The sequence below is a fragment of the Canis aureus genome, chromosome 16 (assembly GCF_053574225.1).
Source record: "Canis aureus isolate CA01 chromosome 16, VMU_Caureus_v.1.0, whole genome shotgun sequence".
Classification (NCBI taxonomy): Eukaryota; Metazoa; Chordata; class Mammalia; order Carnivora; family Canidae; genus Canis; species Canis aureus.
Window position 1 is genome coordinate 11,880,106 of NC_135626.1, and position 23,181 is coordinate 11,903,286.

Consider the following 23,181-nt stretch of genomic DNA (forward strand, 5'->3'; position numbering starts at 1 on the left):
CAGTTCAGCCATCACCCCCACTGGCCATCCACATGAGGCCACGGCTGATCCTTCTGTCCCCGTGTGTGCATTCGCTCCTCTGGTCCATACCTGCTAATGGAGCACCCAGCCTAGGGAGCACCCAGCTGTACATTCCAGGCAACCAGCATGTGCATACGAGACCCTGAGGCAGGCCATCACCTCCCGGCCCACTCACCCTGCATTGGTGACTTCCTATTTCTCTTCCACAAGGGTGAGTGACAACCCACCCGACCACCCAGCTCTGGGTCTCTGCCATACAGACTCGAGGCCACACGGGTTCCAGGTATAGCAAGTATGGTGCACAGTGCTCCTTGGCTCCCAGAAGAGTTCCCTGACCTGACTTGGGGTGCCCCCCACCTTAACAGTGCTTCTACAAGTAGACGTGGACAAAATCACTGTGTCTGATGGGTATGAAACACTGGAGATGCTCCTGCACCTTGTAGGCTCATAGCCGGGGGAGGTGGGGGAGGTGGGGGGCATTGGAGAATGCAGACCACTGAGGCCCAAGCACCAGGTACCAGGCTGCTGGCACTGCACCTGGGGGCAGATGCATATGTGCACACATGCAGGCCAATGAGGAGCTGCCCAAGGCCTAGTGTAATACCCCACAGATACAGTGAGGTCTAGGGCAGGGCTGCAGGGCCTCCAGGGAATCTGGGCCTCTATCCAGAGGCTGGAGGTGGGACTAGGGGGTGTGGGGGGAGACGGCCTACAGAATTGAAGGAGGGACATAATTACGCTGGCTGCTGAAAGCCCCTTTCTGCTGCAGCACAAGCACACAGGGGACACAGGGGCTCCCGGGCCAGGACCTGCCCCACAGAGTCTGGTGCAGCTATGCCAGAGCCGAGAGCTGCTGGGATAACCCTGTGGGCTCTGGGGTGTGGGGGGCAGGGGAGTGCCATACACCTGAGGTGGAAGCTGATAGCCACGGACGACCCCGGCAAGCAAAAGTGCCGTGGCCAAGTGAGCTGAGCTGCAGCAGCTCTGAGGGCAAAGAAAAACCAATTTTCTTTAGTGCTTCAGTTGTAATATGTTTCATAATACGGTGGATTAAATAAAAACCAATAGTTTAGTGGTTTTTTCCTACTCATCTCTATTAAGATTTATCCGTCAGCAGAATTATTTTTAAGCCTAATTTCAATCTGCCGGTGATTTAGGAGGAGTTTGAATTAACTCTGAGGCGATACACGCGCCCTATTTAGTTTGAAACAAAACTACTTCATGGGGTTTGGTTTATGAGAGCAGATCGCAGTGCCACAAACTCCTCACAGTAGCCTGATTCTACCCTAGTCTTCTGCTGTCAAATTTCCACGGGGGCCCAGGAGGCTCCCCCAGGGGGAAGAGGTGCCCCTGAAGTGGAGAACAGTCTGGAAAGCCAGGGACATTGGTGGCCTAGAGTGGCTGCCATTCTTGGCAATCCTCCAGGCAGCCAGCGTGGTAGCAATGGTCAGGTGCCATTCCCACTGCCTGCAGGACTCGTGGATGGGTGCCCGTCTACACGGCTTCACTGTCTCTGTGCTAGCCCCTCTGTACCCAGGCTTGGCCACCCCAATGTGGCTTCTGCTCACCTGCCAGGCGGTTGTTTACTAAGTTATGTTTCTTCCAAAGCCAGAGAATTGCTTGGTCTGAGGTTTTCACAGAGTCCATGGATTCCTTAGCCATTTCCTCAAAATGCTCACTGCACTCCTTACAGCCAAAGAAGGTATGAATGTACCTCCTTATGGTCTGCAGCACCGCCTGGGGGTCATCCTCAAAACCTAGAGGGTCAGAGGACAAAGCGTTGACACGGTGGGAGTGTTTCTGAAGGCTTCCGCTGGAACCCAGGGCTCAGGCTGGCGTGGGGAGCCTGAGCAGGCCAGGTGCCTGACCGGGGACCCTCGGACAGCCTGCCTGTCTGCACGGGAAGGACAAAGGGAGGAAGGAAGCAGCATGTCCCAGACATCTACTGCATCCAGGAGTGGCACCATGCGTCTGGGGAGCAGACCCATCGCCAGTGTCTGGGAGCAGCACGCACTCCAGGGTGTGCACAGGGGCCTGGGAAAATCAGCTAGACGCAGAGAGACACAGGGCTCCTTCCAGAGAACAGGAGGGCAGCCGCCGGCAAGGACCTGCACCCCTCTGAAAAGGCTAGCCCTCTTCATGAGTGGCAACTCCAGCCTTGCCCAGCCACATGGACCACGTGCCCCATACATGAGCACAGGTAGTGCCAGGACACGCTGACTGCGTGAAAGCACTGCAAATGAGGAAAAACGATCTTTCAAGGAAATGGTCCCTGATGGCAGAAGGAAGCAGCTAGCATCTCACTAAAACAAGGACCCCTGAGAAAGCAAAAGGGGGGTGGGGACAGGGCTGGCAACAGCAGCTCCCTTCAGACAGCTAATGCGGGGGATTGAGCCAACAAGCGAGAGACTGTGAGATTAGAGCAGATTAAATGTCAGCATTAAAAGAAACACAGCAAAATAATTGGAAAAAAAAAAGATGTGCTTTTGAGACTGAATCCGTCTTAATCAAGAGCAGGCCCTCGAGGGTGATCTCTTTCTTTGCCACTAGCTGTGGCTCCACTGGTGGAGGGCCAGGACCCTGCATCTGTCGCCGACTTCAATGGGCCTCACCGGGGTTGCCAGAAATTCCAACTGAGCAGCCAGCCACGGTCTCCTCAGCTTGGTGTGTCTCAGAGGTGGTGGGTGGCGAGGGTCCACAGACACACAGCGAGGACATGCGGCTGACCCTCCTCATTTCTGCTCCCTGCCCTCCTCTCCCTGCCGCCAGCTGCCATGCATCCCTGAGTAATCCTCCTTTTCTCTCCCCACCAAACCACTGCACGCCCGGCCACCCTAATCTTTAGAGTGGACAAGAACCATAAACCCTACCTGTGGGGGATTAGAGGACTCGGCGGCTTTTTAGTCGATGGGGTTTAAACACCCACTAAGGAGAGGAAAAACCTTCCAAGACCTAATCCGGCGGTGTCCATCTGACCCAGTTCTCTGGGCATGAGATGCACTCCTCAGATATGGCTCCAGCCTCAGCCCCGGAGACCTTCCCAATGGCGTGCCCTGTTGCTCGGCTGCTGTTCTGCCCTGTGCCACGAGCCCCTGCAGAGCCCCCGGCAGCCCCTCAGCGGAGTGTGCCTCCCACGTCCCCCCACAAGGCCCTGAGAGATGGACATCAGTGTCACCCTGAGGAGAGCCAGGGTGGTGAAGATTTCCACAGACAGCACGTGGTGCCCACAGCATGCTTTCATTGCTTCCCCCAGCGCCAGGTAGACACCCTGTCCTCACCAGGGATCCAAGCCGGACAAGGACCATTTGACCAACAGGCTGTGACACAAGGGACACCCTGTGCTGGCTGTCCCAGCCTCAAGGTCCTTCCTGAGCGAGGGGCTGTAGGGAGCTGGGATGGCCCTATAGGCGTCGCACCTCCTGAGTCTCTGGCCACCCAGCAGGCCGCACTCACTGAATCTGAGCACATAAAACCGTGGTTCTTTTAAGCCCAGCATTTGGTTTGGTTTGTTACAAAGCAAGAGATACTGCAGATTTCAGTCTCACTGGAAAGGATGATGGAGTGTGAGAGTCCCAGCCCTTAGGCAGTAGAAGCATCCCCGGAGCTGCCTGACTGATGCAGTGGCTAAAAGGCAGGCAATCCACCCACCACAGCCAGAGGCCAGCTTCATGGGGGGAAGCACGCATACAACCGAGTCCAAAGTGGATAAAAACCCAGCAACGGTCTTCACTGCTTGGGTAGGACACAAAACATGATGATTCTGGTTTAATGATTTCCTGATCATTAAAACTGCTAAAGCTAACTTATGCTTCTGTAGCTTTTAACCTCCTGGGCAGGCAGCCTCTGAGATGGCCCAGGGTCACAGCTCAGCTGGCTCAGCCCCTCCCCCAGGCTGGGCGGGCCGCCCAGAAGCGGCCAACACCACACTGAGGATGGTGCCCTCTCTGTGGCTTGCCCATGAAGCCAGCTGCCACACTGACAGCCAGGAAAGCCCTGATCCCATGAGTGAGCAGGGGAGGGTCTCTTCCCCACAAAGATCCCCAATGAGATGCCAGCCTCGGCTAACACTGGGCCTGCAGGCTCATGAGGTCTGTAGCTTGGGACCCTGATCCAGCTACACCTGGGTTCCCAGCCTACAGACACTCTGACATAATACTAAGCCATGGGGTTCTTTGTTATGCAACAACAGGTAACAAACACACATTTCCAAGTACGCTTCACTCATGTTCAGGCTTTTGATAAAAGCAGGTGTTACCCTGCAGATTCCTGGCTGTGTGCACTCATTCCTGCACATCAGCCATGCACAGGTGGGTGAGCTCTGAAGTGCCTAGGGCCTGCAGAGGAGTGCACCAAACACCTGAAAAGATGCTCCCTCCACACTCCTTAGCATGGGAACCTTTGGCAGCCCTGGGGACATATCCCCTAACCTACAGCTTCTTACGTGCCCCGGGCCCCCGTGGGGACAGTTTACCTGTGCCGTCCAGTGCCTCTGGATGGGTCCCAGCTTGAACAGTCAAAGTGTGGAATAATTTCCAGAGAGAACAGGTGTAACCCCTGAACTCTGGTCGGCTTCCTTGACATCCAACCCACTTTATGCGATTAATAAGAAATATTCCAGAAATCTGCCAGGGGGTGGGGAAGGGAAGAAATCAATAAATTGTTAAAATTATAATAGTTGATGATAAATGTTCTCTGGGTGCTGGTTACAGAGTGTACATTTATCAAAACTTTGTCAACCGTACATCTCACTATGTGTGTATATAATTGAATACCAAACAAACGAGAGAACAGTCTCCACTTTACTAAAGGAATTCTCAAAATAGGGGGACGTGGCCCAGGCCTTTCCTTTCCGTCCCCCAGAGAGGGGGGGTTCGTGTGTGTCTGGACAAAAGAGCTTTATTAAGGGATCAGGATCGTGCGTTAGAGTCCATTAAACCAGCCCTGCTGGGGAAGGCTAATAGTAGAAAACCTCAACTGTCCAGTGAGTGTCCACCAGAGCAAGCATGGACTATGACTGCACGGGCAGGAAGCCAAGGCCCTAAAAGCTCGGGAGCCACGTGCCTGCAGCCAAGCACAAGCTTCTAACACTCAGCCCATGTCCACGCCCTGTGTCTCCCAGCCAGTGGGCACAGGGCTTGTCCCTGGGGTCCAAGTGTGCAGCTCCTACAGGGAATGGGCATGCAGGACAGACCCTATACCCAAGGACCCTGTGCTGGCTTCCAGCTCGGGTGGAGGTCAGGGGGAGGTCAAGGCAAGCACTCAGCAGTGGGCTCTATGCTGCTGGCGCAACTGATGTGGACTCCCGCGGGCATGCATACTGCCCACAGAATCAGCCTGACCAGGGAGCCACCGGGTTTGCTTCAAGTCACTAACACCTCTGGGTGCCCACAGTGGACACATTGAGCCTGGGTGGAAGGGAAGAAACCCTCACCTGCTGGCAGCTGGCAGCTCTGGCAGGGCCTCCATGCTTCTCATCGAGCACATTGCTTTATTAGCCTTTTTAGTATAACATTCCTAAGTTTATGAAAAATTTAACACAAAAGCCCTCGTGCCGCACTGCCTGAGAAAGCTGCCCATCCTGTCACAGCAAATAGGGGCAGTAAAATCCACAGGGCACACCTTAGAGGGACCCGGGCAGCTCCTGCCACGAGGTGTGTGTTGGGATGACAGGCCAGGGCGGAAGGCCACATGTGTGTGGCTTCCTTCTTTCCCAGGGGCTGGGGCTGGGTCCCCAAGCAGGGAGGACACGGACCACAGGGGCTGGGTGTGCCGTGAGTTCTGGCAGGAGTGCTGGGCTCACCCGCATCTTGTTGTTGACGAGGTCGAGGATGGCGTTGTAGGGGATCCTGTCGAGGGGGAGGTTGGCCAGCCACTCCTGCAGTGTCTCCAGTAGCTTTCTGACCGGTGTGCGGCCGGGGAAGAGCTAAGCAAGGAAGGACTGCACTTAAGACGCCATCCCTTGGGACCAAAGCCAGGTGGGGTCGGCCTGACCTGGACCCACTGGGTCAGCTGGGAGAGGTCTTAGGGGTCTCACCTAGGACTGGGCTGGGGCGCTCTCCAGAGCACAGAGCAGGGGGGTGGGAAGAGCTGCAGGCAGGCTTCCGGCCAACGGCTTCCCAGCTCAGTGCCCCAGCCCACAACTGCTTCACAGTGACAGACGACACAGCCACAATGTGCCTTATTCATCACATTGTCAAGGACTCTGCGGTCCTTTCTGAAAGCGCTATCTACTTAGGAATTCCGCGCCTCCCGTGAATGCGTGCCCATCCCGCCTGCTGCCCTTAGTGCTCTCTCTGCCGCCCCTTTGCTGTCTAACTGCAGAACTATGTGAAAAATGCACGTCCCACTGAGGCTTTCATGCGAAAGTGTGCAACCTGCTGGTTAACTAAACGTCTGTGCCAGCTGCACAGCTGCGGCCCTCACAGCCCAGAGAAGCACCCATTCGGCAACCCCAGGGGATGCGGCCCTTCCCAGAGGGACTCGGACTTGATGCAGCCTGTTAAATGTGCAAAATGAAGTCCACCCAGAGCTCAGAGGGCTGAAGGAGGCCTGCTGTGGCAGGGACAGCCCAGCTCAACTCGTAGAACCCCAGGTCCCACACGGGTCACAAAGAGTCGCTACCGACTTGCCAGCATCTAACCTCCACTTGCAGCCAAGCTTCATAAAAACTGCTAAGAATAATTTATGGCCGCCTTGACCTACAAAGCTCTATGCCTAATGGAGGTAAAGGACAAGGACCCGAGCATGGGGAGTGCAGAGGGAGCGAGGACCACACAACGGGACGCACGTCGGTCTACACAACCTCCCTTTCTTCCCCAGAAAGACATCATGGGTCTCATGACTCCACTGCAGGCTCAGCTTCCTTCCTTCCATTTCAAAAGTCATAGAATATGAGTGTTCAACACACTATTCAAGTGAACAGGAATCATTCTGTCAGATACCTTACCTGAGCAAAAGACACCCTTTATTTATTTCTAAAGATACTATTTTTAAATAAATTCTACATTCAATGCAGGCCTTGAACCCACAACCCTGAGACCCAGAGTCTTAGATTCCACCAACAGAGCCAGCCAGATGCCTCAAGAGAAGTCCTTGAAAACTGAGTTTCCGTAACTTCTCGACAATGGGCACGGCTGTGGTGCCTGACACAGGGACAAAGGCCTCTGTCTTCAGGCCACTGTGACTGAGGCCTTCCCCGAGGTGAGAGCACAGAGGGGCCCCAGGCGCTCCCTGGGGAAGGGTGATAACCTGCTTCCTACTGCTGTAGCCCAAGGAAACAGGAGGCCTCGGATTCTTGGCCCTAGAGCTAAGAGCTCCTGGGAAAGGTGACCCGATGGCCACTTCCCAACTGATGGTCATGCACCACCGGTGATGGTCCCCGCCAACGGGCCACAGTCTGCACATGGATGGCTGATAAGCGGCTGCCGCTGCTGCCCTGCCCACACACCTCCTCCCACTCTTTGCTAGTGTCCTCTTTCAGACATGTCATAGTCCCAGCCCTGCCTTGACACCTTGTGCCGGTGTCTTCCTAGGCCTGGTGTCTCAGGGTCACCAGGCCAGCAGTGATGTGCGCTCTGTTACATCCCCGGGGCTCAGAACCAAGTGAACGCCCAGCAGGCACATGGTGAGCAGGGGCTGCACAAAGGCCAGTAGGGCCTGGGCAGCTGGAAGACAGAGCTGCCATCCACCTGAGGTCGGGGTCCTTCCCTGCGGAGCCCCGAGGGCGCCCTCTTGAGCGCAGCCCCCATCCCGTGGCACCCCACTCGTCACAGCCTGGCTCAGACGCTGCACACCTTGGCGAGGACAGTGACGAAGTCCTTGAGTGTTTGTAGCTCGGCCCCCGCCAGGGACCTGTGAGTGGCCAGCTCTACCCTCAGCAGGTAGTGTAGCCCGGACTCAAGATCCGCAGTGTACAGCTTCGACCTGAGGGCAAATACCATGAAGTCAGCTGGGAACACACCCCTGCCTGGCTCCCACCTGGAGGGACCCCCCACTCCCCACAAGGTGACACCATCAACTCTAGAATAGCCCAAGGCCCAGGGGTGTGTGTGTGTGTGTGTGTGTGTGTGTGTGTGAGAGAGAGAGAGAGAGAGAATCCCACCTGCAAAGGGGCTGCAAGCCGCCCAAGCATGCAGCCACACCCCTGGGCGGCTCAGGACCAAAAGGAATACCTACCTGTCAAATTCTCTCCAAATGACAACTTCAGGATTTTCTTCTTTGTTGGGCTTTTCAGGCAACGAAATCAATTTTTTCCTCACATCCGGCAACGACTTCAAATAAGAGGAAAAAAACGATCGGAGGGGCTTCCCGCTGCGAGAAAGGGGCCAGTGAGGGCACAGGCCAGGGTGCCCCCAGAGGCCCAGCCCCTCTGCAGGGGTTTGAGCAATGTGCCCGTCACCAGGCACCCATGTCCTCCACAACTGAGGGAGTTTGTCCAGACTCCCAGCCCACCCACTCTTTGGGGACTTGCTGCAAGGGTTATGGGTTGAAAAGCGGGATGCTGGCAGTACAGGTGTTGGGGGGCTGGCCCTCCACCTGAGAAGGTAAGATGAAGCCACAAATAACCCAGTCAGAGCTGTGGTAAGTACTAGGACTCATTTTCGCTCAGTGGGGACGTTGAGATGTTTTGTAAAGCTGGTATGAGCATCAGCCAGAAACGTTACACCAACTGGGGTTTGCAGCACACCCAGGAGCCCTCGTTGCAGTCTGCCAGCCCTGAGGGACACCAGGTGGTCAGGGCTGTGGGGGGCAGCAGGGTACATCCCGGGGCTGTGGGGACCCTGGACTGGATAGAGAGGAGCATGCACTCTGAGGATGTGTAAGGCCACTACCGAGCACCTCCAAATGGGCTCAGGGCTCACCGCCATCTAGGGCTCATTCTCATTCCCAAAGCAGCAATGGTGAAGAGGTGGTACAGGTGTTGCTTTTACTATAAAAGGAGCATTTTTCCTTAAAACAAAATGGCATGTGGTTCAGGGAAACTCCGCTGAGAATAACACCTGCTGTCATGGTGGTGCTGGATGCCTCTGCCGCTGGGCCAGAGCAGGGCACGCAGGCCCAGGGCTTGGAGTGTCCAACAAGCTCACTTGTAGAGCATGACATGAGTGGCCCAACCCACAGAGGTTGCCATGCCTACCCTGTTCTTTTTTAAAATATTTTATTTATTTATTAATGAGAGACACAGAGACAGAGAGAGAGAGAGAGAGAGGGGCAGAGACACAGGCAGAGGGAGAAGCAGGCTCCATGCAGGGAGCCCGACGTGGGACTTGATCCCGGGTCTCCAGGATCAGGCCCTGGATCGAAGGCAACGCTAAACTACTGAGCCACCCGGGATGCCCTGACTTCTGGTTCTTAAGGGACTGGGGCATGTCTGAGGCTCTGGGGAGGCCACTTCTCAGCTGAGCCAGGAGCCTGGGGATGGAGGAAGTGTGTCCTGGCTGGGCTGTGTCCCAGTACATGGAGACTCACCAAGAGCAGCCTAGGCAGTGCTGGTTAAGTGGACACCTGCGGGCCAGCAGGCTGGGTGGGTGCCCCTGGGGGTAGACAGGTCTTCCACACCTACAGGAGGCTGGGGCCATGGCAGACACCACAGGCCTCAGGATCCTGTCTCACCTTCTTACCTGTGACCCTTCCCAAATTTGCTTCAGGTTGTTCACTTTTTAGCAGCGCCCGGTGCACGCTGACGGTGTCCAGGTGGGCTCTGTGGTCTGGCCCAGGGGAGGCTCCCACACTTGGAGGGGTTCCCCAGATCCAAATACTCCTGAAGCCAAATTATACTTACATGTTCATTAATCCACGCGTCCCATTTGGGTAAATTAAGTAACACGAAGGAAGGGAAGAAACACCCAGTTTCTCCAGGAAGGCCTCGTCCGCGTCCAGCACTCTCTTTACTACAATGTTCTCGTACGGAAGCAGGTCTAAGATCACCTGGGGAAGTAAAAAAGAAATGTCACCTAAACTGCGGATGGCCGGGTCTCAGGAAACATCACCTTGATGAAGTGCAAGGCAGCGTGGGCACAGAAATGAGAAACGTCATGTGGAATACATCTGTGTCCACCTCCTCTCTGAGCCAGACCGACACTCCCATCTTCACTGTCACTGCACTCTCAGACAACTGAATGAGACGTGTGCAGGCCAGCACGGCAAGCTCGCTCAGCAGGCTTACAGAGCACTGAAGAAAGTGCGTATCCATAAACCGGTTCTGGGCCTCCTAAGCCAGACAAGCGCAGGCACCACCACTCATGTACATAGGGCTGGCTATGACCCTGGCCCTGAGCCTGCCCTAACACATGTGGCACGTGCCCTGCTTGTGGAAGGCTAACAGTATCCCCTGGACAGCAACACAGCCCTGGCCAGCCAACTGAAGGCCTGCAGGCTGGGGGCCAGCTGAGCCTTCCCTCAAGCTGGCCCTGTCCAGGCTGAAAGGACGCAATGAAGGATACACAGCAATGGCATCTCAGGACCTAGAACAGTGAAACAAACCCCGGCATGCAATCAGGTGCAGAACCTGCACCTCTTGACTTCTTTCCTCAACAGAATCAGCGTATCTTGAACCAGGGGCATTGCTGAAAGTGTGCACCATGTACTCCAGTGCGCCAGCCACCAGACTCCCGCGAGCTGAATGCATGGGCTGGAGTGACCGCACTCAAGCCCCGCCACAGAGCGCCCCTAGGAAATACTGCAGCCACCTGCCCTGGGGAGCAGTCCCTGCTCAGGTCTGTGTGTGCAAGTGAGAGGGGCAGCCTGGGGACAGTCTGGGGGGTGTCACGTGAGAATGCTGGGTCCTGTGGCTAGCGGCTCCTCTAGCCCCCCACTGAGAATCCCGATCAGCCATGGATAGGTGGGATGATGTCACTACCAAACTTGGAGGGCACAGGGAGACGCAGTGTGGTGGTCAGATCACTAACATGTGCGGCCTTTGCCTGCGTAAGTAGCAACAAGAGCTCCTGCCAGCAGCATATGACTCCCACCTCTGCTCCCAGAGCTCATAGAGGAGGGGAATAGAGCCAGCAGGCAGGCAGAATGGTGAGTGGGGAGGAGCAGGGGTGGGCATGAGCATGGGGGTGCAGCCCCATGGGAAGGCACTTCCTCCCACCTATGAGGGGAGTCCCATCATCCGTGCTGGTGTCTGGTACCAGAGGCAGAGGCTTCAGACCCCCACGTGTGAAACGAGAGCAGAGTATCATTCCACTGAAGAAACAATGTTTTACAGAACCTTGGATTTGGCAAAAAAGTTGAGCGTTCCCAATACAGCCAAGAAAAAATCTTGATGGTGATGCCGACGTGTAAGAAATAAAGAAGGCAATGTGCCCTAAAAGCCAGGTCTGGGGGGCCCCCTCTCGGCCCCACATTAAGGATGAGGCCACAAGCCTGCCTGCTTCACCCCCAAGGCCTTTCTCACAGTCTTCTCTGCGAACCGGCTGATCTGCTGAGTGACACCATTACATCCCAAGAACTAATGAGAGCGAAACCCAGGAACGCCTCTGATCAGGAGGAAGCAGTCGTTCCCACAGAGGAGCCCAATCACAGCACGCAGGTAGAGGGGGAAAGACATAGACACAGTACCTCACGTCCGACGTAAGAGCTGTTGTTTTCAAACAGGATGGCCACATAACGGCCATCACGGTTGTCCATGAGAGAAAGGACGTCACTGGGCCTTTCAAGAGAGACAAAGAGGCATTTAGGGCTCCCAAGAACAGCGAGCTGGCCATCATACACCGGCATCCATATCCCTGAACGCAAATCTGAATGTTACAAAATTTAATTCAATTCCTAACATTCCCCCATTTTTACACTACGCACGGAATAGGGCCCAGGGGCGGGCAAGCCGGGGGCCTGTCTGTGTCTGTGTGATTCTGCAGGAAGTCGATCATTGTCCGCCTCACGGTCTGCAGCTCCCGGTCAGGCCCTGTGGGGAGGTATGCCACTATCACAGCCACATCTGCCCCCCCCACCCCCACCCCACAGTGCCTCCGCTCAGAGCCCTGGAGGACAAGGCCTGAGCATGGGGAGGGCCCATCGATGACCGTCTACCGCGGTGGGTACGCATGACCAGAGACCACAGGGTAACTAGCGTGGAACAAATGAGCACAGGAGCCAATCTCACAAACACAGTGTGGAGATGCAGGCCAGGGACGCCTTGGTGCCATCTCCGCCAAATTCAAAACAGGCCCGGTGACCTGTGATGGAGAACCGCCACCACTGTGGACTGGCCTGGGCACTGGCTGCCCGGGGGGCTCTCTCATAAAATTCAGGTGAGCATGTGATTTGTGCCACTTCTCTGAATAATTTTTTGAGTAAAAGAGTTTACTTAAAAAAAGAAAAAGATTTCAACGTGATATTTGCCAAGGAAGGCATAACACAAAAAAAAAAAGCCATCACCGAAATTATGGGTGTTTAAAAACTCCTTAAGGAAAGGCAGGTTCGCTGAAGCCGGTGTGGAGCACGCAGACCCCATCACGTGGGATCTCTGGGCTCTTGCATAAATCCTTGCTTTAACGAGTTCATGAGGCAACTCTGACAGAAACATACAAAGCTCATGTCCTTACCTTTATTTTTTATTTTTTTATTTTTTAAAGATTTTATTTATTCATGAGAGACACACAGAGAGAGGCAGAGACACAGGCAGAGGAAGAAGCAGACTCCATGCAGGGAGCCCGACATGGGACTCGATCCTGGGTTTCCAGGATCAGGCCCTGGGCTGAAGGCAGGTGCTAAACCGCTGAGCCACCCAGGGATCCCCTCATGTCCTTACCTTTAAAATTTTCTCCAGTGGTAAAGTCCTTGGTGAATGCCTTGAAATACTACGAAGAAAGACACAGGACAAGTAAGCAGCAGCCTGACCTGGGGTCTGGGCAAACATTTCATCTTTAACCTGACCAGAAAGCTTATGTTCACTGATGACGAGCTACCCACTTCTAGGCACGTCTGCGGACCTGTGCGTTCCCGAGCAGACTCCCCATGAGTGCTCAGTATCAAATGGGGCTCTGTCCCCAGCAGGGCTAAAGTCAGACAGTGCGGCAGGCGCTTTCCCTAGCCCCCAGCACCCATATGCATCCTAGTGGGTGGCTTGGGCTCAAGCGACATATAGGGAGGGTGACAGGTACTACAGAGCATCTTGGAGCAGAAGAAAGCGTTAAAATTAATCTCTTCTAGCGAAGAAATGCCAAGATGGAGAGTTGCAAACCAAATGAAGAGACTCAGTTCTCACAACTGAAAGGTCAGTGTGGAGAACATATGCAGGGCTCCTGTGAGTCAGGAAAAAACCTGCAACTACCCAAGAGCAAAGGGGCAAACAGTAGGAGCAAACAGGGTGATGCAGGGCTGGTGAATAGAAGACGTGGCCACGATCACACGCGTGGGGGGCAGAAGGGGTGTCCTTAGGGAACCGAAGCCACACCCAAGGGTGCGGGGTGCTCGTGGTAACCCCCGCTCATCAGGAGAGAGGAAGCCCAGCGCGCACAGCCTGCACAGCATCCTATATGTGCGGCTAAAATGAAATACAACTCTGACAAGAAGGCAGACAGCAAGCAAAACTCCAGAGAAGTGTCACTTGCAGGTGGAGGCGTGGCCACCACAAAGCCTGGCTGGTGAGCAAAGGGAAAGCATCAGGCCCTGAGCCACACACAGCACAGGTGTCAGGACTGGAAGACTGGGGCCCTCCGAGCTTCCTCAGAGGCTTTCTAGGATGTAAATACTGTCCTGAAGCATTCGTGGGCCCACATGCACACACACACACACACACACACACACACACACACACACACACGGGCACAGACCCTGCATGCGCCTCTTCAGAAGTTTCTCAACAGATCTGTTTATTCTCTGCCCCCAGTGGAAGAAAAGGGTCAAATCCGCATGCGGGGCCACCCTCAGGCCACCCACCAGGTGTCCCTCTGACAACCCGACCCGCCATATACACAGTACGTGGAGGGGGCCCAGCCTGACATGGGTCACACACACAGGGGAGCGGGGAGGAGAGACCCCCACCCCCGGGGCTGGCCCATGCCCACCGGGTCTGCACACTGCAGACCTCCCCATCTTCTGCTCCTGCTGTGGACTGGGTATGAGTGGGGGGCTGGGTGTGCATGTACAACACCCCCCAACAACATGGACAACCCAAGAGGGCGGAACAGGAGGATGTGCAGACACATTCCTGCCAAGTTCTGGGTTGCACACCCCTATGTGCCCAAGCATAGGAGTCATACACAATGCCGCAGGAAGGTGTCCCTTGGGTGGAAGGGAGGATAGGAGAAGAGAGAAGAGAAGGAGGGAGGGGGGGGGCGGGGGGAGGGGCGCTTACCCGGAAACTGGGGTAGAAGTGGATGTCGTAGGCTCGGCATACCTCATGGTTCTCCTCCTCCGCGCAGTCCAGGGCAGCAACGCGGATGGCTGCAGCCCAGTCTGAAAAGTGGGAGTGCGACTTTCAGGGTGGGGCTGGGCCTGTGCCCCCCATGGGACATCAATCAAGTACCCGCATGAACAGAACATTCCTGTGTTGGGCTGGGAGAGGGACGAAGCCCCCATGGGATGAGGGGTCTCCCATGGCAACCACATGGCAAACAGACCTCTGCTGAGTGTGCTGGCCACCACAGGCCTCCCATCAGGGCCAGGAGAGTGCCTGCAGACGAGGGACCCTGCAGGCACGTTGAGAGAGAACGGTCCCCAGCACTCACGTAAACAAGAACCAGCGCTGCAGCGTTGGAGCAGCGGTCCTTCCAGGAAGCAGTTCCTATCTCCCCTGGACGCCTCCCACAGACCCCCTGAATGCTGGCACCTGTCCTGGGAGTAGAACAGGAGAAGGTTTAAATATATACTCTGCCTATCTTTGAAGGTTTTCTTATGGGAATGTCACCACATGTGAATACCATAGAGGTCACACCAGCTCTGGCCAGGCCGCTCGCTTCCTCCAAGCTCCCATCCACTTCTGGAACCATCCCATCACCAGGTCACAGCCAGCAGTGGCTGTAGTCACACCAAGTCACATGGAAACACTCTCTACTCAGGGCTCACATCTCCCCACGTTTCTCTGGTCGGGAGACCATGACCGTGTCAGGTCATCTACTGCTCTGCAATCCCCGGTACTTCCTGTCAAAGACCCCGGATCCTTCATCGGGTGGCCTCCCAGCACTAGGGCTGTGCTGACGGCACCCCCACCCCTGATCCTGTACCTACATGGAGACTGGAGTCTGATCCTCCAGGGAGGTGGCTTCCCAGGTGGTGTTGTGCACTTCCACGAGGAGGTGGGTGACCCCTGGCTCCCTCCCTTCTCACTGACAGCCACCAGGAAGACACAAACTCCAGATGGGTGGCTGGTCGTCCCTGCTTCGCATATGGTTGGGGCCCCTCTGTACAGAGGAACCCAGCTCATGGCAACCCTGAGGCTCAGAGCACACAGGAAGGGAAGTGCTTGGCTCAATCCTGTGGTTGCCAGTCTTAAAGCATGGCTTCCTGAATATCCTCCAAAAAGTGAGGTTCTCTCTTTACAAGATTTGATCCCTTTCCCTAGGATGTTAGGGTTATCCATGCAAACAGCTCCCGGCTCCTTAGGGGACAGCCTGAGGAAGCAGGACAGGAGCACGGCAGTCTGCAGACACACAGCAGCAGAGTACTCACAGCATGAGGAGCACCCAGGTGTGGCCCAGTGGAGGCAGGTGCTGACACCTGACAGAGACCTGGAGGAACCGGGCCACCCAAGGGATGGGCAGGTCCCTCCTGGGCTCCCAAGCATGTCACTGCCCCTGAGAGGCTCTGTGCTGCCGTGCATCCTGACAGGACACCACGGGTTTAAACCAGTAATCTGGTTGAAAATCACATCATAAACGTTTTCTCTGCATACTGGCTATGATCTCGAACTTCAGAGGTTACATTAAAAACATGCCTGGAAGGAGAGAAGACACCGGTCATGACGAGATCCCCAACACAAGGGCTCCTGTACGTTGCCAATTCCATAGTTGCCAGTTTTCCATCTAACTCACTACTTGTGCTAAAAAACATTCCCCTTTTTCCTCTGCCCTTACACATTTACCAGTTATCATTAAAATTCGAAGAATCAAGTGAAAAAAAGCCACAGCTGATTTTCACCCCCCAAAAACCAGTACAGTTCCACTCATGTTGCTCCCCTGAAACCAATTCGTGTCCTGGGACCATTTCAGATGTCTCAAAACAAGAATCACAGAACCTTCCTGAACCACAGGTCACATCTTCCCGGAGTCTCGAATTACATGGAACTAAGGAAGAACAGTTAATACTCTCATCCAATTAGTGTAGCAGATGGCCCAGAGCGTGGAGCTCAGCCCGGTGCCAGTGGCGCCCTCCACTGCATGTGGCCCCCTCCAAGGCAGCAGCCCCCCAAACTCTATAAGGCACCTTCCACTGCAGTGGCCCCCACCCTGCACACAGCCCCCTCCACCACAGTGCCCCCACCCTGCACATGGCCCACTCCAAGGTAGCAGCCCCCCAGCCTCCATAAGGCACCTTCCACTGCAGTGGCCCCCACCCTGCACGTCTCCCTCCACCGCGGTGGCCCCTCCACTGCAATGGCCCCCACCCTGCACATGGCCCCCTCCAAGGTAGAGGGCCCCCACCCTGTATACAGCACCCCCCATGGCAGTTCCCACTGCCCTGCCGGGGGAGCCTTCTCCAGCCTGTCATCCTCGCTTCTCTTCCCATTCATCTTGCAAAGTGCCTCCTCTTTGCTACATTGTCCCTGCCTCACAAACACAGGATTTCACCATTTACTGGGAATTTCCACGACATGCTGTCATTTCATGCTTTAAAAGAAAAAAAAAAGCACCCACAGCCCAGAAAAAGTACGTAAGAAAATGAAAAACTGCCCCAAGGGCTGACACTGAGCATTCACTAGAATCATGATGAATAATCAAGCCAGATCAGAAACAGGGGGGGAAAAAAAAAAACAAACCAGAAAGAATGCACTCTGAGACGTTCACTATGGTTTGGTTTTCATGGTAGGATTTGGTCTGACTTCCTAGTTTTCCTAATTTTTCTGAATAAGTGTGTCTTATGTATAGAAGCAAATGCACGCCATAATCCCAGGGTGGACACCGTGCTGTGCATGTGTGCCCTGCAGGCTCCTTGTTCTGTTTCCCAGTTCCTACCTTCCTGGAGTTCCTGGTGTAAAGAGACTCCAAACAGCACCCCACACAATAGACTCCGTGGGTCAGGACACAGCAGGTGACAATGATGCTGAATAAAACCTGACCCAAGGCCACGGTGACACCAGCCACATTTTAATAATCCTCTGGAGTCAGACGTGGCACGAGAGACAGTGAACACACGAGCTTCGTGCATGGGGGGAGGAATGGCTGTCAGCCCTGCCATCACAACCCGGTAACCACAAAAGCAGGATTGGGTGCTGCTGTGCCCTCGAGAAGACTCTCTGGCACCCATGGCCTAGGCTCAGCTCGCAGCCCCAGATCAGAGTGAGGCCTTGAAACCGCCCCCTGGTCTCTGTGCCCCCTCTGCAGCCATTCCCACCCCCGACTGTGACTCTGTGACTCAGCAGGCAGTTTTGATGACATGGTCCCCATCTCATACACATACCCCGCTCTGAGCAAGCGCAGGATACAGTATGTGTCCTAGGGCAGCAGCCAGGCTCCTGCACTCCCTCCAAACCTGCTTGCTGCCTGAGCTGCCCTCTTCCTTCCAGCTGGACTCCGCCAGGCCCAATATCTGCGAGCTGGTCCCACCTACTGCTCTCCCACGATATGAAAGAAAACATTCAGATCAAGGTTGAACTATGTGACTCTTAAATCCCAACCTTGGTTGTAAGGGGCCTCAGAGGATGCCTAGCTCTCAGCAAGACAAGAACATCTGCAGGTAAGATCACTTCTTGTGTGTTGTCGGAACCTTCCAGATGGAGCCCCTCACCACATATTTCATCAGCTAACCTGTACCCTTGTCTCTCCTTCATTCACTCTCTGCCTCAAGCCACAGACAGGTCTGAGCACACTCTTCTTGCCCCAGGACCTTTGCACCTCCTCTTCCTTGGGTGGAACACACTTACTTCCCTCTGACGTTTATTTGCTGCTTTTTTAAAAAATTTATTTATTTATTCATGCGAGACAGAGAGAGAGAGAGAGAGTCAGGCAGAGGGAGAAGCAGGCTCCATGCAGGGAGCCGGACATGAAACTGGATCCCAGGTCCCCAGGATCATGCCCTGGGCTGAAGGCAGTGCTAAACCGCTGAGCCACCCGGGCTGCCCTATTTGTTGCTTTATTCATCAATTTCTTTATTTTTTTAATTTATTTTTTAATTATTTTTTTAATTCATCAATTTCAACACAAATGTCACCTCCACAGAAGCCTGCTGATTCCCTGCCCAAGCACAGTTAAAAATGGCAAGAAAAGCTCTCCACTGGTCTTGCTTCCAAAACAAAGTACACTACGCAGTACTTTACAAAGCTTTCTTACCAAACCCCTACTGTGGCAGTCTGCCTGGTGAAATAGGCAGGATGCTACAGATGAGGAGGGTGAAGGCTGGAGAGACTAAGGAAACTGCCCAGGGTTCAGAATCACCTTGGCGGCACCACCACCTGTCACCCACCATCACGCTCGCGGAGCACGCACACAGAAGACTTGCACGTTCTCCAAGTGCTCAAGCGTCTTACCAGCACCGTGCTCTCCCTCTGCCCTCCGCCTCCCTCCTCCCAATCCAGCCTGTGCTCCTCTGAACCCCACACGGTTACATGTGGAACCACCAACCACTTCCTCCACGAGCCTCTGTGCAGCATGTTTCCTTAAGTATATAGGAAACCAATTCTCTGGAAAACAACTTATCCTTGTGTTGCCAACATATTCTCTACCACTTCTCCACCTGACCATGGGCCTAACCATTCAGGCAGGAACCATGTTCAATCTGTGCTGAGCCCCACCCAGAGCCGCAGGGTGCAGCCGTGCCGACAGCACCCAGTGCGGTGACACAGCAGAAGCACCCTTTCCCACTCCCGGCACCCCTAGAGCTCACCTGACCAACTCCATGCCGTGCGCTCTGCAAGGACAGCCTCATCACCTCTTGCATCTTGTGTAGGACTCAGTGTTATTTTTTTTTTCTTTTAAAGATTTTATTTATTTATTCATGAGAGACACAGAGAGAGAGGCAGAGACACAGGCAGAGGGAGAAGTAGGCTCCATGTGGGGAGCCCAATGTGGGACTTGATCCCAGGACCCCGGGATCATGCCCTGAGCCAGAGACACTCAACCGCTGAGCCACCCAGGCATCCCCAGGACTCCATGTTCTACAAGCCCACTGATTCGTGTGATCCCATTTCAGCTTCACGCCCAAGCCTGCGATGTGACTGTCACCCCTCCTACTTTACAGGCGAGAGAACAGAGCGCCAAGGCCCCACAGGGTAGGTGAGGGGCTCCCTGCACTGCCTCCCTCGCCCTGGCCTCCGGGGCACCCCAGCTACAAGGAGCCCTCTGCCCCTGGCAACTAGGGACAGCACAGAGACAGCAACTAGGAAGGCACAGGAGTGCCAGGTGGCTAACCTTCCTCACCTCCTCTGCCCCTTGACATTCATGACACATGGAACCTGAGCATGCCATTCCAGTGGATCTCCACGCAGGGCACACAGGGTGAGCCACACATGACTGGCAGATCACACTTGCCAACTCAGTGCTGACAATGCACCAGCCCAGGGCAATGGTGGGGAATAATTCTCTGCCTGACAAAGGGGATGCCTGGCTGGAGAAGCAGGAGACAAGGCCGAGGCAGGTTGGGCTGGCAATGGCACTGGCACACAATGGGGCCCTGGGAGCCGTCCGGGGCAGAGGCCTCCTCCACCTGCCATGCCGCCACACAGATGGCAGCAAGCTGGGACTGGGCCACAGCCCCGAGAGGACCCTGACAGCTCTGCGCTATGGGAGCAAGGCCGTTCTCAACCAGCCAAACGGTCCAGACAGGCCCCTTGCTTTTTCTGGTCCTCTAGCCTCCATGCGTTTCACCCCCCACCCCGCCCCCAACAGCCACACTACACATCCTTCCGGGTCCTTCTCAGGTCACATCCTACCATGTCCTGGCCTCTGCCCCCTTTACTGAGCTCATTCCCATTGACCTGCCAGGTGCCCCCAGAGGGCCCTGTCCTGTCCCAGCACCAGCAGGCCCATCTGTAGCTGATAGACGGCAGCCAGTGGCGGATGACATGGAGACACCCGTCTGGAAGCAGACCATGCCCCCTACATCCTGCTCTGCCTCTTACCAGGTTTGGAGAATCTAGGCAACTTCTCGGTCTGTCTGCCTCAGCTGCCCCGCCCGTAGAACAGAGGACACATAATATCGACCCTCTAAGGGGGTCAGATGGACAGTTGGGCTGACTGACAGCCACACATCCCACTCACGGCAAGGCCGGTAAGCGTCTGCTGCCAGAATGTGGTCTGAGCCCTCCCCATAGCCAGTGGGGCAGCAGGGGACCCCACACTCGTGTAAATCAACAGCAAACTCCCAGTGACCCTGGCAATTGCTGTGCTACCAGACACTGGCAACTGACCAGGGTCTGAGAGGTGGGGATGGGAGGGGAGACAGCTCCAGGTAGAGACCAGGCAGGCAGCAGGGAGGACAGTCAGTACCAGCAGCTCGAGTCGGGCTGGACCAGTGCCTGCGAGGCTGAGGGTCTCGGGAGCGATTCTGTTTTGACATGTACAGAGGACCCAGACATACCTGCAACGTGGTGAGTGCACAACATCCCGCTGACGGGCAGTGCAGGGTCCTGGTAGCAGAGGGACTGCAGAGTGGCTGCCACCCCTCTTGGGGTGCAGGAATACCCAGGGCAGCAGCCTTCCTTGGGGCTCTGGCAGCTACAGCGAGCAAGGTCTAGACAACACCACTTCAGGTCTCTAGCCCAGCGCCCGGATTCTGGGTAGACAGAGGGTCCTGCCCAGTCCGTACCCCACAGCTGGTGCAACGTTCATATTCGGCCACAACTCTCAGGCCCCAGGGATTTTGGAGGAACTGGGCACAGGTTATTGGCACAGTAGCAACCTTCCCCTCTCCAGTACCCAGGAGTTAGGGCCAGAGTGGAGGGCGGCTGACCCATTGTATGTGGAGCCCCTGAACCTTCCCCACACGCCTCCCCCCTGCCTGGCCCTGGCAGCACACATCCCTCACCTACTGCCCCAGGCACAACCTTCCAAAATGCAACTGAAAGAGGCCCCTTGGTCCTGCACCTCCTTGCCCCCTGGAAGCTGGGAGCCAGCTCTCCTCCCAAGGGTGCTGGCTACTTGCCCAGGCAAGAAGTCGGGGCAGCCAGGCTCGGGGGAGCACATGGTCTAGGTCACAGATGCTACTATGGGGAAAACAGAAGTGGCACAGACCACAGTCACCAGCTCTGGCTTTTCAGCCTCCAAAGCTCCTTCAACTTTCCCAGGCACCAGGAGGTGGACCCTGCCCTTCTGAAATAGAGCACAACTGCTGGTGGCTTAAAAATGAAAAAGATAGAGCACTACGGTGGCTTAGTGATCGAGCATCTGCCTTTGGCTCAGGTCATGATCTCGGGGTCCTAGATCGAGTCCCACATCGGGCTCCCCACAGGGAGCCGGCTTCTTCTGCCCATGTGTCTGCCTCTCTCTGTGTCTCTCATGAATAAATAAATAAAACCTTTAAAAAAAATTTAAAAGATAAAGTTTGGTTTCCCTAGGTTTTAACTACCTGCTTGTCCTCATCATAACAGTGAACAGGGCAGAGTTGCAATGTCACCCATGAGCGAGGCCCTTGGCATGCCGCATGCCGCTGGACGGCTCTGCAGGGGCTCCCAGAAAACCTCCAGCACAGGAGTCTTTCCTTTGCCATCCCTGATAACCGAGGTGCTTGGTAAATCCAGCAGTGGGAGGGCTCCAGACACCACATCCACTGCAGCTAGTGTCAGGGTCTAATTTCCAAAAAGCTAAAGGCAGGTCTCATACAAACACAGGACAAACAGGCCTCAAAAGTATTCCTGACCCAAGCACTGAAGGACCAGGTCAGGGGTGGGTGAACGGAGCACACAACCTGCCAGAAACAGTAGGCTCCGAGACAAAGCTGGCTGATGCCCAGCAGGGCAGGAAGCCCCTCACCTCCGGGACAGAAGCTGTGTGCTCCTAGCAGATGAGGTGTGTGAGTTAACATGTAGCCTCAGAGTCAGAGCCCCTAACCAACACTGAGCATGCCAAGTCTGATGCAGGTGCAGCCCCCCTGCAAGCAAGCCCCCAGGGGAACCCATGACACAAGGCCCTGACACAGAGGACACACCACCCCTCTTTTTTCATAGCTGTGGGTTTTAAATAATGTTTCATAATGGCAAGATGTAGAAGAAAACTAGCTCAGCATGGAAAGTAGCCCAAGGCAGCCGCTGTGCCTGGAAACATGCCATAAATCCCCATGCCTCCCGTGCTTCCAGGAGGGAAGATATCTCACTTGGTGAGTTTTGCCCAAAAATCATCCATCCAAAAATGCAACACTACCTAGAATGCAGTCTTTCCTTCTGTTCACAAACTCGAAGGGTCACCTCTGAGACACCCGCACTGCTGTGGAAAGACAAGTGTCACAGTGCCTACGGCTCTTGTACCCGCCTGGGTCCATCAGCATCCCCAAAAGATGGCTGCCCTGCTGGGGCTCGCTCACATTGTTCCAATCTGACCCCTGTTGGTCACTGGTGCTCGGTTCTCCAGGGAACAGCCAGAGATTTTTTAACATAGAAATCAGATCATACGACCCGCTGCTTAGAACTGCTGTTCCTTCCGTTCAGGAATGAGACCATGGTTTATCTCGCCTACAAGCCTGAAGCCATGGGCTTCCACCTGCTGCCTGACCCATCAGAACCTCCTCATTCACCACCGAGGGCCACAAGGGCCCCTTGCAGTCCTCTGGACGCCTGCGGTCCTGCCTGCCACAGGGTCTCGGCACTTGCTGTGGCATGCCCCTCATCTTCTGAATGTCAAATGCCATGCGAGGTCTTCCTCCACCACCCTGTGCCAATCTAGTCATTGGGCTTATTTTCCTAGGATGTATGACCTACAACGAACCTCATTTTGTTTGTGTTTCTTTCTTTTTTTTTTTTTTTTGTGTTTCTGTTCACTGTCCCTTCCTCTGAGGCACAGGCTCCACTTGGATCATTCCTGCCTGGTTCACTGTTTCTCCGTACCTACCAGGGCCACACGGAATGTAACC

At 55.0% G+C, this 23,181-nt stretch overlaps 1 protein-coding gene across 1 annotated transcript in view; it reads right to left on the reverse strand.

The window, feature by feature from the left end:
* QSOX2 (quiescin sulfhydryl oxidase 2) overlaps window positions 1-23,181 on the reverse strand; it is a 31,836-nt gene that overhangs the window by 3,627 nt on the left and 5,028 nt on the right. The window contains exons 2-11 of the mRNA XM_077850490.1: window positions 14,324-14,424; window positions 12,776-12,824; window positions 11,824-11,929; window positions 11,587-11,677; window positions 9,803-9,948; window positions 8,197-8,331; window positions 7,815-7,944; window positions 5,822-5,944; window positions 4,493-4,643; window positions 1,590-1,778 (exon numbers count right to left, since the gene is read on the reverse strand). Coding sequence (XP_077706616.1) covers window positions 1,590-1,778; window positions 4,493-4,643; window positions 5,822-5,944; window positions 7,815-7,944; window positions 8,197-8,331; window positions 9,803-9,948; window positions 11,587-11,677; window positions 11,824-11,929; window positions 12,776-12,824; window positions 14,324-14,424 — 1,221 coding nt within the window. The remainder of the gene's footprint in view (window positions 1-1,589; window positions 1,779-4,492; window positions 4,644-5,821; window positions 5,945-7,814; window positions 7,945-8,196; window positions 8,332-9,802; window positions 9,949-11,586; window positions 11,678-11,823; window positions 11,930-12,775; window positions 12,825-14,323; window positions 14,425-23,181) is intronic.